Source organism: Syngnathoides biaculeatus, chromosome 22, assembly GCF_019802595.1.
Source record: "Syngnathoides biaculeatus isolate LvHL_M chromosome 22, ASM1980259v1, whole genome shotgun sequence".
In the NCBI taxonomy this organism is placed as follows: Eukaryota; Metazoa; Chordata; class Actinopteri; order Syngnathiformes; family Syngnathidae; genus Syngnathoides; species Syngnathoides biaculeatus.
The window spans coordinates 3,885,104-3,902,603 of record NC_084661.1 but is presented as its reverse complement, the minus strand read 5'-3'; the positions used below and the strand labels follow the sequence as shown (position 1 = coordinate 3,902,603).

At 40.6% G+C, this 17,500-nt stretch overlaps 1 protein-coding gene across 2 annotated transcripts in view; it reads right to left on the bottom strand.

Moving 5' to 3' along the window:
* Positions 1-15,083, bottom strand: part of bms1 (BMS1 ribosome biogenesis factor) — a 64,111-nt gene extending 49,028 nt beyond the window's left edge. Inside the window, exons 1-7 of one of the 2 annotated variants that reach the window (XM_061809545.1) lie at positions 14,936-15,083; positions 14,772-14,871; positions 14,444-14,622; positions 14,113-14,303; positions 4,979-5,058; positions 4,617-4,805; positions 4,244-4,386 (exon numbers count right to left, since the gene is read on the bottom strand). In XM_061809545.1, coding sequence (XP_061665529.1) covers positions 4,244-4,386; positions 4,617-4,805; positions 4,979-5,058; positions 14,113-14,303; positions 14,444-14,616 — 776 coding nt within the window. In that variant the 5' untranslated portion in view covers positions 14,617-14,622; positions 14,772-14,871; positions 14,936-15,083. Of the gene's footprint in view, positions 1-4,243; positions 4,387-4,616; positions 4,806-4,978; positions 5,059-14,112; positions 14,304-14,443; positions 14,623-14,771 lie in introns of both variants that reach the window. The other variant, XM_061809546.1, reaches the window with a different exon arrangement.
* Between the last annotated feature and the right edge of the window lie 2,417 nt (positions 15,084-17,500).

Genomic DNA, 17,500 nt, shown 5'->3' with positions numbered 1-17,500 from the left:
CGTGTTTCTCAGCGACAGCCCAGAAACCTGTCTGATCTAGAGAAGATCTTTGTGGAGGAGTGGGCCAAAGTCCATCCTGCAGTGTGTGCAAACCTGGTGAAAAACTATAGAAAGCGTTTGACCTCTGTAATTACAAACAAAGGCTACTGTACCAAATATTAACATTGGTTTTCTCAGGTGTTCAAATACTTATTTACAGCTGTATCACACAAATAAATTGTTAAAAAAAAAAAAAAATCATACATTGTGATTTCTGGATTTTCCTATATCGATTATCTCTCTCACAGTGGATATGTACCTACGATGAAAATTTCAGACCCCTCCATGATTTCTAAGTGGGAAAACTTGCAATATAGCAGGGTGTTCAAATACTTAATTTCTTCACTGTATGGACAGACTAGTCTAACGTTAGAATTTAGATCAAGTCAATCATCTCAATCATTTCTCAATCTCATACTTATTATAGTTAGATACTGAAATATTACCAGTGTTATATCCAGAAATGTTTTCAGTGTAACGGAATTTCTTTTGACATGGCTGATTATTTTGATGACTTTCGATGTAAATGCGCTCGAGGTAGGTGAAGAAGCCCTGAACATGTGCTTTTAGGATAACTTCTGCACATGATCAGTACAGTTCACTTGCATTTCCTGTTTCCGGGTGAATACTGATTGTTTAGGATCAGACTCGTTTTGATACCAACGTTTACGAAACAAACAGGGAATTTAATGTCAAGACTAATGTTCCCGCTAAATCTTTACGTGTCTGAGTAAACACACTAAGCCCGTGAGCGCTTCTTTTGACCACTGTGAGCAACATCAGACGTATGCACTGTGGTCAGATAAGTGTCATCCATTGAAGTTACGTGGTTGATTCAAAGATTCAGATTACGGCATATACATTCCTTGCAGAACATTTTTCTTTTCGCAAATTTACAATGAAAATGTCAAACAAACAAAAAAATACATTGCTAACTAAACCAAGCCAACTATTAACTATAAATTTGAAAGGTCGCTTTTAATTTTGTTTCATTTTTTTAACCCACAATGATATCCCTGTCTGTTTTTCTTAGTGTAAAACTGAATTATTGCTTGCAGAATATGCTTAGCAATGCATGATGAAAGATGAATGATGCTCGCAAACAGTTTTAAGGTTAATGTTATGTTGCCTCCTATATTTAAAATACAGAATTAGCATTTTGTGGACTTTATTGTCTGTGCCTTCATCCTCAATCAGGGTTTGCCAAGGTGGAATTTTAACATTATACAACATCTCATCCTGTACTTTCTAGTTTGGCTTCAGACCAGACTTTTTTTTACTTAAAAAAAGAAAAAAATCTCATACAGTTTCACCACTTTTTCTTGTATTATTCACATGCGCCGACATTCATTAAAGCAACAGCACTCCTTTATTTATTTATTTTTACTTTTACCATTATTATCGAGCATAAACAAGCAGCATGTCTCACTCTCTTTGCTCTACGTTGCCCAGACTGTGTTGCCAACTAAAGCCCAGGTGGTGTTTGCAATTATGAGTGTACCCCTTTCAGAGCCGGGGGGGCAAGTCAGGTAAACTAGCAAGAGACTGTGTGCTTCCGTGTTAAAAAAAAAAACAAAACAAAAAAGACGTCAGGCTTTGGTCCACTGCGCTGTATTGGGTTTCAGGTACACTGAGAATGTGCGACAAGTGCGCAATTGCATTGGTCAAGACTCCACAAAATAAGTGACGTTTTTCAATATCTATGTATTTTTATTTGTAACAAATTTCGCATGCGTGATTTTTCGTGCTCGACTGAAAAGATTTGCGAGTGCGATCTGTCAAATCACAGTGACTGATATCCTAATTACTACTTTGCAGCACATACAAAGGCAAGATAGTTTTGTCTTTCACACGATTATCTTGGAGAATTCAATAAGAAAAGTGTATGATGCAGTTTTTAAGTTGAAAGCCATTGATCAATCCATCCAGGAGTGAAATCGGGCTGCTGCGCAGAAGCTTGGCATTAATGAATCGATGAGGAGGTGTTGAAGACAGCTCTGTGAAGCACCGATGCACTGCCAAAAGACATCATAAGGGCAGACGGCCAGAACTTTAACACACAAAGAGCAAGAAGATGGCTGGGATGTATCCACCATGCAGATCAGACTGAAAGCTAAAATAATTGCCAGCGAAATGTGCATGGAAGGTTTTCAAGGTAGACCGTCGTGGTGTTATCGTTTCATGAGACGAAAAGGTTTGTCCATCAAGGCACAGAGGAAGGTCAGTCAGCAACTTTTCCCGACTACGAGGAAAAAGTCATAAACTTCTGGAAATTTGTAGCAAAAAAAATAGCCAAGGATTCCAAATATGGATGAAGTGCCTTTAACATTTTACCTGCGTCTAATTCGAACTGAGCATCATCTATAATGATGAAAACATCTAGTCGTGAGAGAACGCAGTTTGGGTTTTGAGCTGTACCGCTTCCTGACATAAAGCTTCCACCAATGGTGATTTTTAAGTCGATAACTATGCAAATAGAACAACTCCAAAAAGGCATATTCGTTACGGTCAACAAAAATTTGTGGAAGTTAGAGAGCTTAATGACAAAATGGCTGACAGTGTTACAGGTGGCGCCTGGGAGGATTTTTTTTCACCGAAGTCATTTTGGATAGTCTGAATTTTATACAGATTCTGTATAAATGGCCATTGAGAGATCAAACTCCATTTGAGTTGTGCTTCCCAGAGGTAAAACAGAGTTTTTGCATCCGATGGACATCAGTGTGAATTGTGCTTTTAAATTGATACTCCCACCGTAGTGGAAGACTTGGATAAGCAGAAGCTGGAAATCTTTCACAAAAACTGATTGCATGTGAAGATCATTATTCTCTGAGGTCTGCCAGTGGATTTTAAATGCGTAGAGCAGTGTGAAAGAATCAAATTTCACTCACGGAATTAGAAAGGCTGGACTGAGGAGAACAGCACAACGTTGGCGGTAATTGTGTCTCGAGATGAAGGTGACAAGAGCAACAGAAAAACTAAAAATGTGTGTGAGAGAGATATTCTGAGGGTCTTCAACTCCAATACTGAAGACGAAGACTTTAGTGGTTTTACTGAACAGGAGGAGGATGGATCAAAAGAATGACTTTTTTGTTATTTTTGAGCAGTTTTACTGCTGTGTTACAATCACTGTGTGGAAACAAGGTATGTAACTATTTACAAAGTCTGTGAGTGTATTTTGTATCAATTCCACAATTGCACGTTTGGTATATATCCGCAGCGTATGATCCAGTGCAGCTAGTGTATGGAAAAGGAGATAAAGAAAAACGCTACACAGAGTATGTGCATCTTATTAACTGCTCTCTCGTCGAGAAAATACAGTGTGTTGTGTGGGTAGCTCATTTAATTTGGTTGATTTTACCCACTTCATTTTGTGTAGTTTTTAATGTAATTTTATTTCATTATCCTTATTTAGAATTTTTTGCTGTGATTTTTTTGCTTTGTACAGCACTTTAAGAACCTTGTGTTTAAACTGTGCTATATAAATAAAGTGGACGGGGTTGGATAATACGAGGAAAAGTACGGACATACACAGCAGACTATTATTATTAAATCTATAAATGAAAAAGTCTCATTTTTGCTCATAAATCATACAACTACAGTAATCCCTCTCTACTTCCTGGATCACCTATTGTGGCTTTCCGGACCCCGCCCCCCCCCCCAAAAAAAAAAAAAAAAAAAGACGGCTCGCTCCGTACTAATGTGTCATCCCGGGCACAACGACATGGGCCAATGAAGCAACAATAAATACATATAAAAAATAAAAAGGCAACCATACATTAGTCCAGTACTGTACTGTATATTGCAGGGAAAGGCAATGCGCCATCCTCGGCGCGATGACACGGACCAATGAAGTGAAAACTAAATAAATAAATCCAAGCATACGTTAGTACAGTACCGTAGCGGGACACCGCATTGATAGGGTATAATGCGGCATCCCCAGCAAGATGACAAGGACTCATAAATGGGCTTGAGACTGAATAAGTGTCTTTTGGCTTATGACTGAGTACTTTCAAAAAAAAAAACAAACAATTTTGTCCTAGCAAAATTGTTAGATTTAACACTGAAAAACAAAATGGTAGGTTTATACAAATTTAGGTGTTTTTTTTTTTTCCCCTCACACACATGTAATGACTAACAACTGCATTAACCACATTTTTCTTACTGAGAAACAGGACACAATGAGTTATTGAGAAGGTGGTCTCACCGGTCAATGAGCACATAAGGGTGGGATGTCTGCCAAACCAAGGGACGAAATTTCATGACCGATATGAAGCGGCCAAGGTTCTTCACTTCCTGTGTTTGATACTCCCCATACACCATTCCAGACAGATAAAAGAGCTTGGCACCCTGCAGTTTTCAAACAATAATAAAGTAAGCACATGAGAAACCGGAGTTTCAGGATCTTCCTCAAAGCCATTTTGACATGGTCACATGAACCCACAGCTTTCGGCTTGGGGAATAAAACTACCACCTGAGCCATGAAAATTAATGAAAATGAAGCGGATGCAAGTGGATCCACCTTGGGGCGAGGGGGTGATGAGCATGGGTGCGATTGTATGTAGGGAAATTTTATTTACCTGGTAGACCTCAGTCCAGAAGCGATGTTTTAGGTTTTTCTTGGTCTTTCCTAGTGTCTTGTTGTTTTTAAAGGAATCTAGGTGAGTGAGGACACCCATGATACGAGGAAAACCATGCACTTGGCAAATGTTCAAAAATTCAAATGTTTCCATTTCAAAGCCAAAGCTGGCATCGATCAACATCAGAACCTAAAAGCAAATGACATTTATTTAGTACTTCTAGTGACACTATTAATACAAACAACAATAATGACTTGAAAACTACGAGTCGTTCATCCCTGTGAGGAAATTTTTTGGAATGAAATAGACCCGAGTGAAATGCATTTTCCTGATTAAAATGTCTATTTACAGTCAATACTTACCAAATCAGCTACTTTTGCAAGGTCGATCATTGTATTTATGTCATTATTACACTCTATGAAAGTCAGACGCCTCTTCTTGCCTGTAACAAGTTTAAAGAGAAATTAAGAAGCTTTATTTAATATGCAGTTGTGACAACTTTTAGCTTGTCACATGAAGGGCTACCACAAGGAGTCAATATATATAGTAATCCCACTCTACTTCGCGGATCACCCATCACGGATTCAGTGCATCGCAGGTCCCCCCCCCCCCCCCCCCAAACTATATCACTTTAAGAACATTCCCCAATAAAAAAACTAACAAAAAAACCCAGATCTGTCTTTTGGAGCTGACTGGCTATGTGATTGAAGCTCCACCCAGCAACTCCCTTTCTCCCTCCCTTCTTCTTCCAATGTGCTATTTTCCACGGCTGTTGACTCTGTGTGCATAACCTCTCTAGTTCAAAATGCATCCAAAGAGCTCATATTTGATCTTAAAGCTGCTGTCAAAACACCAAAACTAAAGAGAAAGATTCAAAATTAAAGGATATCTTCAAAATGAAGCTGTTTTCGTTTCGTGGACAGTGGATGGGGGAAAAAAAAATGTCTGGTGACAATGAGGAATAGGAGGGGACGGTGCTGATGGATCGGCAAAAAAGTGAAACTTTTGGATATGATCAAAGACTGCAGAAGTTAAACTTTTGTGGCGGCATTATGTCGTGTATGAATCAGCAGCACACTTGAACAACTTGAAGCTGCAATGAAGCATTCAACCCCTTGAAGACAATGCTTCTCGGCAAGCAAAGGTTGGTTTCAAAAATTTCAAAAGCGTGTGACAATATGGTCCGAGCTGTCAAGTTTAGCAATTGTGTTGACAGCGTTATGTCTTTTGCCAAGGTGTTGGCTAAAATAAATTGTCCATGGTTATCTATTTGCTCTCTTGCTTTTAATGCTCTTTTGTTATGCTTAATCTGTGTACATTAACTGGCATTTAATTAAACCCTTTATTTATCATGCTTGCTTTCTAAATAAAGAGGATTCGTGGAGATGTGGCCAGAATGAGTTGGACGGAGAGAGAGACGGAGAGAGAGAGAGAGAGAGAGAGAGAGAGAGACAGAGAGAGAGACAGAGAGAGAGACAGAGAGACAGAGAGACAGAGAGAGAGAGAGAGAGAGAGAGAGAGAGAGAGAGAGAGAGAGAGAGAGAGAGATCCCCTGTTCTCCTCCTGAACAAAAGTGAGGAGGGTGCGCCACACCGGCAAATTGGAAGTGATGTAACAGCGGCATGCAGGAGGTTACATCACAACAATGCCCTGCGGACATTCGGCAGACAGAAGACATCACACGTTTGATTTGTTTGGGACTTTCTGTCCTGCAATAAAAGTTATTTTGTTTTTGTTTCACTTGACACTTGTGGTGTTGTAATTTTTTGTCTCCAGTGGGCAATGTATAAATGCTGTGTTGAATAAACATTCTAGTATTCGCATGACACCCCCAGCAAGACAGAAGTGACATCACATCCGCACACTGGAAGTGCTGCGGGAATTCGGTGCTCAAGAGAAGAAAGCACAGGTTTGCTTTGTGACTTTCTGTACTGTAATAAAAAATGTTACTATATTACTAAGTAGACACTTGCAGTGTTGTAAATTTTGTCTCAAGTGGGTAAAGTATAAATGCTATACTGTTGATGAAACATTATGGTACCCACATGGCAGCTCCATCGGAAAGTATAATACAGTAGGTGTTTATTATATTATACATTTATAATACTGTATATGGTATATTTACAAGGTTTTATAATTAAAGATTTAACTAAATACCCCTTTTTGTCTCAAATATGATAAGTACAAATACTGTTTACAAATTTTAAACATTCTGGTACCTACATAAACATACTACTTCGCAGTTTTTCCACTTTTCCCGGGTGGTTCTGGTAGGGAGGGATTACTGAAGACAATTTTGATATTTCCCCTATGCTGAAAAAGATTCCTGGTTTCAATCTATCTATCCATTTTCCATCCCTCTTATCCTCACTAGATCACAGTTGTCAGGAGCCCATCCCATCTGACTCCAGGCAAGTCGAGGTACACCGTGAACTGTTCACTGGCAAAATACAGGGCACATATAGACAAATAATTCGAACTCACATTCACACCCACGGCCATTTAGAATCTTCTATAAACGTACCATCAATGTTCGCTGTATTTTTTTAATGCGTTTGAGCAAACACACCCTGTGACCACAATGAGCAATATCAGACTTGTATGTCATCCATTGAAGTTACGTGGCTTATTAAAAGAATCAGGTTACAGCGTTTCCTTTCCTATCAGAAAACTTATCAAGAAAGGTTTTTAAGTTTTTGCAAACTTAGATTGAAAATTTCAACAAATTTTTGTTCTTTTAACTACACAAAAATATATACTGCTAACCAAACCAAGCCAACTATAAACTATAAATTTTAAACTCTGTGTCCAAATTTCCATCCATCTATTTTCTTAACCGCTTATCCTCAATGTTCACGGGAGTGCTGGAGCCTATCCCAGCTGTCAACAGGCAGGAGGAAGGGTACACCCTGAACTGGTTGCCAGCCAATCGCAGGGCATATCGAGACATACAGCCATACTCACAATTACACCTCGGGGCAATTTAGAGTCTCCAATTGCCATCTGAATGAATAACTGTATTATAATAAAAAGGACACTAACATTGTAAACGTCGGTTAATGGGCTGTGCGAGTATGTACTGCATATTTCTGACTATAAGTCGCAGTTTTTTTCATCGTTCGGCAGTGGGTGTGACTTATACTCCTAATGCAGTTTGGAATAGGCTACTCATAACTGCAACTGGCGAGTCTGATGAAAGAGACATGGGAGAGGGAGCGATGCGTCATGTACATGTGGACTTGGCGGAGTTGTTTAGAAGTGACACAGAGGAGGAAGGTTTTACTGGATTTATTGATTTGGAGAGACACTGATGGCTTGGTATGCTTGTTAGCATGTTCTTTATATATTATAGTTATCTGAATAACTTTCATGTTAGGTTAACCTGCCAGGCATGTTCTCAGTTCATTAGGAGTCATGCAATATGAGCAAAACCGTACACCTATTCAGCTTGTTCTCTACTTTATTATCATTTTAAATTGCATTTTAAAGGTCAAGTGTCTCTATAAACATTCTAAAATAGATATTGAAATGAAAAATACGTATAACATTCACTTCAATGTATACACGAAAAAATAAATATCTGCGGATAGCGCATCATCCATGCAAAGTTGTGGAGGTCTCATTCGACATCCAAGTGGTCGCCATATTGGCTGCATTTACTGTCCGTGACGTCACCCCGGAAATTCGCATTGAAAACACGCTGTGGCCCCTACTGTGGGACACACCTCTTCAGACAAGGAAGCTCTTTTCAAAGAAGAGAACATCTCACAATGAGTAAAGTGTTCGGGACAATATTACCCCTATTGTTTCGAGCCATATTTAGATAATATGCAGATCACTTCTAACTAATAACTGACTTCCCGACAGTATGACAGTATGTAGAGTACTCACCCGCGAGCGATCACAACGCATAGTCGTGGCACAGGGCTGAGTGCGCCATTGACGGCAGCGTTGCTCATAGCCGCTGCCATCCGCTCGACGCGGCAGCCTTGGCCGAAGCCATGACCGGTGGGCGTAGCGCCCCGGCCGGGGTGGCTCATTTTTGGCGCCGAGGTGGCTTATCTCAGCGCCGAATCGGGCCACATTACGGCACTGTTGTTGCATGTGGTGAGTGCGCCATTACCGGCAGTGTTGTTCATAGCTGCCGCCGTCCGCGAACCCGACGCGGCAGCTGTCCGATGCGCATATCGACACATTTAGCACCCCTGTCATACATACGTGGATCTTTTGTTACGTTATGAGAGGCTGATTACATGGTGTGCCTCAAACTATTATTTTTTTTAGTAGCTGTATACACACCGACCTGTTGTTTGGGACCCACGAAGCTCTTGTCCTTTGCACCAGAGCAATCAATTTTTCACGACGAACCGGGTACTCTTGGAAACATATGAAGGGTAAATCCATCCTCCCGAGTGTTCGAGCAATATCCAGCAAGATATTGGCCGGCATTTTGGCTAACACGAAGGAACAACGAGCTATCTTCCTGCAGGTAAAACTAATAGAAACAAACGAGTCCACCGGAGGGCGCTCCCGCCCCGTATGTCACTTCCTGCTTCTTCTCGAAAACAAATCCCTCGAGAGGATTTTCATTGCGGGAGTTACAGAAAGCCATATACGTCCAAATCATGTTTTGTGGTGAAAAATCGGGTGGGTCCATACCAGCTGCTGATTTTTTCATTAAAAACATACTAAAAATCATCCATTTCATGTCACTTGACATTTAAGATGAAATCTGTTCTTAATGTTCAGTTTTATCAAATAAATTTTCCATCAAAAATGTAACTTATACTCCAGTGTGACATATATCTTTTTTCCTTCTTTATTGTCCATTTTTTGGCCGGTGCGATTTATATTCCTGAAAATACAGCATGTAAATCGGATGCATGCTACCCCTCACTCAGTGAATCCCATTGCAAAATGGCACGAACTGAATAGTTTGTTATATTGTACTTTCAGTTTGGGTTGTATCTTTTTTTGTGCACAACACAGAATGTTTGTGCGCAGATACCACATCAGCAGTGCACACTCACGCACGTGCGCAACTTAGAGGGAACATTGCCGACCTTCCATGTTTTTGGGATGTTGCAGGAAACCGAAGTACCCGGAGAAAACCCACGCAGGCACGGAAAGAACGTACACACTTGATACAGAGGAGGCTGGATTTGAACCCGGCCCCAAAGAACTGTTAAGTAGATGTGCTCAGCAGTCGTCCACTATCAGTGCCCTTAATTTTAATCTTCAAATTAAAACCACCTTTTGAGCTCAAGAGCAAATAATTAGGGTTAGGATTATGGCTACAATGTGATCCATTTACCAATGCATCAAATTATTATAATGCAGTTATTCATTCAGTTGGGTATTGTCAGCACTTGTGTGGCAGTTGGACACACAGTTAAGCACTTTTTTCTAATTTTACATCTCTTTATATATATAAGCTATATAATTTTTTTCACAGACAAGAGATACTGGAGACAGTGGCTTGACTAATCTGTTTACCTGCGAGGATGCATGTATGTGAGTTTGCTTGTCACTCAAAATACAGTAGTGCTTCTGAAATAGAAGGGCAGTGCTATGCGAGGGGGGCCGCGCATGACCCTGGGGAACGTTTTTTTTTTTTTTTGCCAAACAAGAATAAAGTGTAATTGCGCATCCACTGCAGTAGTTGGCAGTAGCGCTATCATTGTCAGTGTGCGCAGGGAGTATTAGCTCTAAGGCTGGGGTGTCAAACATACGGCCAGCGGGCCGGATCCGGCCCGTCTGGTGGTTTGGTACGGCCCGGGGAAGAAAGCTGCATTGTATAAAAAAATATAAATTTTCTTTAAAATTTGTAGTTCTTGTATTATCCGCTAGGGGGCGCAGTGTTTTAGTACGTGCAGACAACATGAAAGCAACACTGCGGCGGAACTAGGACCACCTTGACCTGGTAAAATTGAACGTCTGTACAGCGTCTATTGGCGACAATTGCATTATCTACTTTTCCGTTTGCCTCGCAACCTCATCAGCAAAATGTCTTTGTCAAAAAGGAGAAAAGTAGACACAGAGTGTCGGACTTCTCAAGAAAAATGGACATGTTCTTATATGTTCACGGAGGTGAATGGGAAACCCGTGTGCCTGGTGTGCCAGCAGCAAGTTTCAGTGCTTAAAGAATACAATATTCGGCGCCATTACGAAACTCAGCATGGTGAAAAATACAACAGTTTGCATGGAGAATTGAGAAAAAAGAAGGTAAATGAAATGATGGCGCGTCTGAAGAAACAGCAATCTGTTTTCACCCGGAGCCGAGAAGCCAGTGATGCTGCGGTGAAAGCCAGCTACCTAATTGCGAGCCAAATAGCAATGGCATCAAAGCCGTACAGTGATGGAGAGTTCATCAAAAACTGCTTGCTGACGGCTGCTGAAATTGTGTGTCCTGAGAAGCGACATGCTTTAGCCAATATAAGCTTGACAAGAAATACCGTGGCAGACAGGATTTCGGAACTCTCTGCAGATTTGGACCACCAACTAAAACGCAAAGTGGGGTCATTTGTGGCATTTTCTGTTGCGATTGATGAGAGTACTGATATCACGGACGTCGCTCAACTGGCCATATTCATTCGTGGAGTTGACAAGACTTTGAATGTCACAGAGGAGTTTCTGGAGCTGGTGCCGATGATCGACACCACAACAGCTGAGGACATTTTCAGCTCCGTCGTTGGAGCGCTGGACAGAGTCGGAGCGCACTGGTCACGCGCCGTAAGCCTGGCTACTGATGGTGCGCCGTCAATGATCGGTAAAAAGGCAGGTGTTGTGACAAAGTTCAGAGATAAAGTACAAGCCGCAAATGGGGGAGGTAATTTTTGGACATTTCATTGCATTTTGCATCAGGAGGCATTATGCAGCAAATCGCTAAGAATGGATCACGTCATGGAGGTGGTTGTCCGAACTGTTAATTTCATCCGAGCCAGAGGTCTCAATCATCGTCAATTTGACAGGTTTCTCAGTGACTGTAAAATTATCCATGGTGTGCCTTATCACACGAACGTACGATGGTTAAGCAGAGGTGCTGTGCTAAAGCGCTTCTTTGATTTACGTGATGAAATTGGACAATTCATGGAGAAAAAAGGTAAACCTGTTAAGGAATTACAGTGCCATCTGTGGCTGCAAGATCTTGCATTTATGGTTGACATCACTGAGCACTTGAATATTCTTAAAATGTTGCAGGGACGCAAAAAAATCGTAACACAGTATTATGACAGCATACGTGCATTCAAGTTAAAGCTCGGGTTATGGGAGACGCAGGTGGCAAGCGGTGACCCTGCTCATTTTCCCTGTTTAAAAGATATGTGGGCAGCAAGCGTTAATTCTGACGTGAAACGGTACAAAGAGAAGATTTCAGGGCTGTTGATGGAGTTTGAGAAAAGATTTCAGGTTTTTAGCGAACTCGAAACAGATTTTGCAGTTTTTCGCTCACCATTCACAGTCAAAGCTTCTGATTTGCCCGTTGCCATGCAACTTGAAATCATTGATTTGCAGTCTGATGTAGAACTGAAGGACAGATTTGCCTCTGTAAGCTTGGACACATTTTACAAGTACCTCCTACCAGGCTATCCCGCATTGACAGCACTAGCTGCTAAAACATTGTCCATGTTTGGGACAACCTACCTTTGTGAGCAAGTTTTCTCACTAATGAACATTAAGAAAACAAAGCTGCGCTCAAAGCTCACACATAAGCATTTGAATGAGATTCTGAAATTGGCTGCTTCTCAGGACATGATGCCTCATATTGATGCACTTGTGCAGGAGAAACGATGTCAAGTTTCAAGGGCAAATTCCAAGCAAGACGAATAATTGCTGTGAAAGTTATTCATTTGTTCAAATTGCTTTCCAGATGTTGAAAAACAGTGTTTTTAAGTTCCACAAGGCTGGTACTAAATGTTTTTGGAACATTGTTACTATTTCTGTGTTCAGTTTTATGTACAACACACTTAAATATATGTTTAACTGTGTAAAAGTGTTGTTAAAATTGCACATACTTTATGTTCTTATGTTATTCTCTTGTTCATAATATATTGTTCATAATGTAAAAGGAAAATTCTGTTAATAAACATTTTGATAATTTACTCATTCTTTGCACTAATTATTAGTATTAGTGACTAATACGAAGGAAAAAAGTCGGCTTATTGTTAGTTCTATGTAATTTTGCAGTGAGTTTACGGGTCCGGCCCGCTTGATCTCAAATTAAGCTGTATTTGGCCCGCAGACCAAAGGGAGTTTGACACCCCTGCTCTAAGGTGTACTTTTTTTTTTTTTTTTTGCATCGATCAGGCGATCTGAAGTACAGTAACCGAACCCATAAGAGACAACATTAGTTTTTTTTTAACAGGGATGAAGAGAAAGGCAGCGAGAGACAAAGACAATGAGACAAAAGAAAGTCATCTGAAAGCTAACATGAGGAAACATGACAAAGTGTATGGAGTCCTTGGCTTCACTGTGATGACAGTGGGAGAATAGGAACGAAAAAAAATGTTGGCAGTGGAAAGTATGAAGCCAAATAAATTAATGCGCCACTTAAAGACATTACACCCCAGTCATGCTCATAAGCCGCTGGATTTTTTTTTTTTCAGTGAAAACGTGCCGAATATCACAGACAATCAGCCCACTTTGTGAAAGCTACATCAATAAACCAGCGAGCACAGTTAGCATCATACACGGTAGCGTACCAATTTTTTGAGTGCAAAACACCCCACACCATAGCAGATTTATAATTTTTTTTTGTCAGTTAAAGTGTTTTATATATTGTACTCCTGAGTTAATGTTGCTGATCTGAATTTGAAGTTATTTATTGAGTATTATGAAGTTATTTATTGAGTATTGAATTTTATTTTTCACTATCAAATGGTGCAATAAATCAGTCAAAAAACATTAGTTTAAACAATGTTTTTTTTAAACTTAAGGCAAATTGATGCACTTAAAATCTTTTCTGTTAGAGACTAAAAATAATGTTCGTAAAGTTATTCTTTGTTGTAGGTTGAACTCTTTCTTCCACATTTTTTTGTTTTCTTTAATGTTAAGTGTACAATGTTATGCAGAGCTGTACATTTAACAAATTTATAGACAAATTATAGTATTTATAGTCGCAAGGGGGCGAATTGTTTTGTTCTTGCTGGGGGGGTTGAGAGAAAATAATTGAGAAGCACTGCATTGGAATGTTGTGAGATTACATTTTGTCATGTTTTACAAAAAAACAACAACAATATTTTAGTTAACAGAATAATTGTCCATACCTATGTGAGTCGTACCACAATGCACTGTAGTCGATGCCGCAATGACTGCTTAGTGGCTAATGCACTCTTTTATTCCATTAGCAATTTATAACATCTACACTAATTTATTTAAATCTGTATCACAATGCATCAAAAAACTCTCCCACTCCTACATATATACATGGGAAGAGTGACATGTATAGTTGACCATAAACATCCAACACACAAACTTGGATGTAAAAAGACAAACATACCTGAGACGATGGTTACAGGTCCACATATGTCTCCAAGCTTCTGCCGTGTGAAATTTTTGATTAGACAACGAATTAGGGTGCTTTTCCCCACCTTGGGTGGTCCAACAACTACAATCACAACTGGAGGAGGCTCCAGGGGTGTCCTATCGACAAGGGGTATGTGATGTTTCTTGGTCTTTAGATCTTGGGCCCTGGAGACATCCACAAAAAAAAAAAAAAAAACATCGATTGCAAACACTAAATACATGAATACAGAAAGCCAAAGGAATTTACATGACATGTAAATCAATTTAAATTGTGTTCGAGCAAAACAGTGAGACTGCTCACTGACCTGTGGAAAGTCTTGGCCATGCGTACAGCTGACTGTACTGCAAAGGCCTTTGGGTTACGTTTTCGTTCATCCTTCTCTGTTGAGTTTCCCTGCTTCTTCAAATTCTTTTTCTCTGCTTTCGGTCCACTGTGTTTGTGCTTATGTTTCCTTTGTTCTTTAAGGTTTCCATCCATTGTCAACTTGAAAAAAAAATAAAAAATAAAAACCCACATCAGTACTGTACTGCGCAGTTACCAAGTCGTGGACACGCTTCACCGTAACTTCATGCCTAGTAAGCTATATAATGTAGCCTATTAAAAACGTAATTAACTTTTTTTTGTATACTCACCCGCGATTGATGCCTGTTTTTGTTATTTTGGGGTTGTGTGTGATATGTGGTTGAGCATTTGGAGAGAAGTCTTGAAGGTAAAATCAACAGTTTTGCTTGCCTGTTGGCGAAGATTTTCAAAAGAAATATGATAACTTTTGTTATAAATTAAAAAAAAAACTCACCACGATATATCCTTCGTGATGCGTGAAATTGCTATCCACGCGTGAATCTTTGGCCGGAAGTGAACGTTTTTTCCGCCTTTTCTTCTTCGTTAGTTTGATTTGCGGTTGGCAAAACTATGCTTTATGTGCATTACCGCCTCCTACCAGCCTGGAATATGGACCAGTATGTATGTATGTATGTATGTATACATGTGTGTGTGTGTGTGTGTGTGTGTGTGTGTGTGTGTGTGTGTGTGTGTGTGTGTGTGTGTGTGTGTGTGTGTGTATATATGTATGGCAACACGGTGGCTCAGCTGGTAAAGCTTTGGCCTGACAGTTCTGAGGACCCGGATTCGATCCGGCCATGCCTGTGTGGAGTTTACATGTTCTCCCCGTGCCTTGTGAGTTTTCTCCGGGAAGTCTGGTTTCCTCCCACATCCCAAAAAACATGAAACATTAATTGGACACTCTAAATTGGCCTTAGGTGTGATTGTGAGTGTGGCTGTTTGTCTCCATGTGCCCTGTGATTGGGTGGCAACCAGTTCAGGATGCCCCCCACCTCCTCCTCATTGACACCTGGGATAGGCCTCCAGCACTCCCCACGGCCCTCGTGAGGATAATCATATACCTGTCAACTTTTCGGAGTGCCAACTTGTATAAACTACAAAAGAGCAAAAAATCCTTATAACATACAGAAGCAAATTATATGTCAAAATAACGGAGGGAAAAAACACAACGTTTTTCAATGATTTCTATTGTAGATCTCCATAATGATAATATCTGTGAGTTAATGTCTAATTATCAAAGTCAATTTAGTGGCATTACTGTGTTCAGAATTGTATTCATGTGTAACTTTTTTCAACAACTCTAAATGCTCACCCTTCGGCTCAAAATACAGCATCCATCCCTATTGACTTTGCATTGCAATAATGTTGTCAGTGTTTCTGGAGCTAGCAATTTTCTGAACTCTGTGTGAACTTTTCTCTTTTCTCTGAATTTTTCAGAATCCGCATGATTTGTGATTTACGGCCGTATACGTAAGATTCACAACAAAATCTATATGAACTACGGCTAACCCGTATGAGTTGACAGGTATGTAATTGGCAAATGAAAATGGATGTAATGGATATATATATGAATATATTCTTATATATATAGACACAGATATGCACACATATTTGAACACCCTGCTATATTGCAAGTTCTCCCTCTTAGAAATCATGGAGGGGTCTGAAATTTTCATCGTAGGTGCATGTCCTGTGAGAGAATCTAAAAAGAAAAATCCATAAATCTCAATGTATGATTTGTTCACGATTTATTTGTGTGATACAGCTGCAAATATGTATTTCAAGACCTGAGAAAACCAATGTTAATATTTGGTACAGTAGCTTTTGTTTGCAATTACAGAGGTCATACGTTTCCTGTAGTTGTTCACCAGGTTTGCACACACTGCAGGAGGGATTTTGGCCCACTCCTCCACACAGATCTTCTCTCGATCAAACAGGTTTCTGGGCTGTCGCTGATAAACAAGGTGTTCCAGCTCCCTCCAAAGATTTTCCATTGGGTTTAGGCCTGGAGACTCGCTAGGCCACGGCAGAACCTTGATATGCTTCTTACGGAGCCACACTTTGCTTTTCCTGGCTGTGTGCTTCGGGCCATTGTCATGTTGAAAGACCCAGCCACGACCCATCTTCAATGCTCTGACTGAAGAAGAGGTTGTTCCCCTAAATCTCACAATACATGGCCACAATCATCCTCTCCTTAATGCGTCGTCCTGTCCCATGTGCAGAAAAACACCCCCAAAGCATGATGCTACCACCCCCATGCTTCACAGTAGTGATGGTGTTCTTGGGATGGAACTCATCATTCGTCTTACTCCAAACAGGGTTAGTGGAATTATGACCAAAAAGTTCCATTTTAGTCTCATCTGACCACAAAACTTTCTCCCATGACTCCTCTGTATCATCCAAATGGTCATTGGCAAACTTAGACGGCCTTGACATGTGCTGGTTTAAGCAGGGGAACCTTCCGTGCCATGCATGCTTTCAAACCATGACGTCTTAGTGTATTAGCAACAGTCACCTTGGAAACGGTGGTCCCACCTGTTTTCAGGTCATTTACCAAGTCCTTTCGTGTAGTCCTGGGCTGATTCCTCACCTTTCTATGGATCATTGAGACCCCATAAGGTGATATCTTGCATGGGGCTCCACTCGGCTTGAGATTGATCGTCATGTTTAGCTTCTTCCATGTTCTAATGATTGCTCCAACAGTCGACCTTTTTTCACCAAGCTGCTTGGCAATTTCGCCGTAGCCCTTTCCAGCCATGTGGAGTTGTACAATTTTGTCTCTGGTGTCTTTGGACAGCTCTTTGGTCTTGGCCATGTTACAAGTTTGAGTCTTACTGATTTTGGTAACCCGCTTGGCCATCAACTCGGGTCCTCTGCGTGGTGGGCAGAGGAGACACTCAAGCAGGGTCCCCCCTTGTGCCTCCCACTGCGCGATGACCAAGACACTGCCATCGTCTATCCACCCCTTGCTGGCAACAAGCAAGCTAGCGGAACTGTAGCTGATGGCCAGCCCAGACGG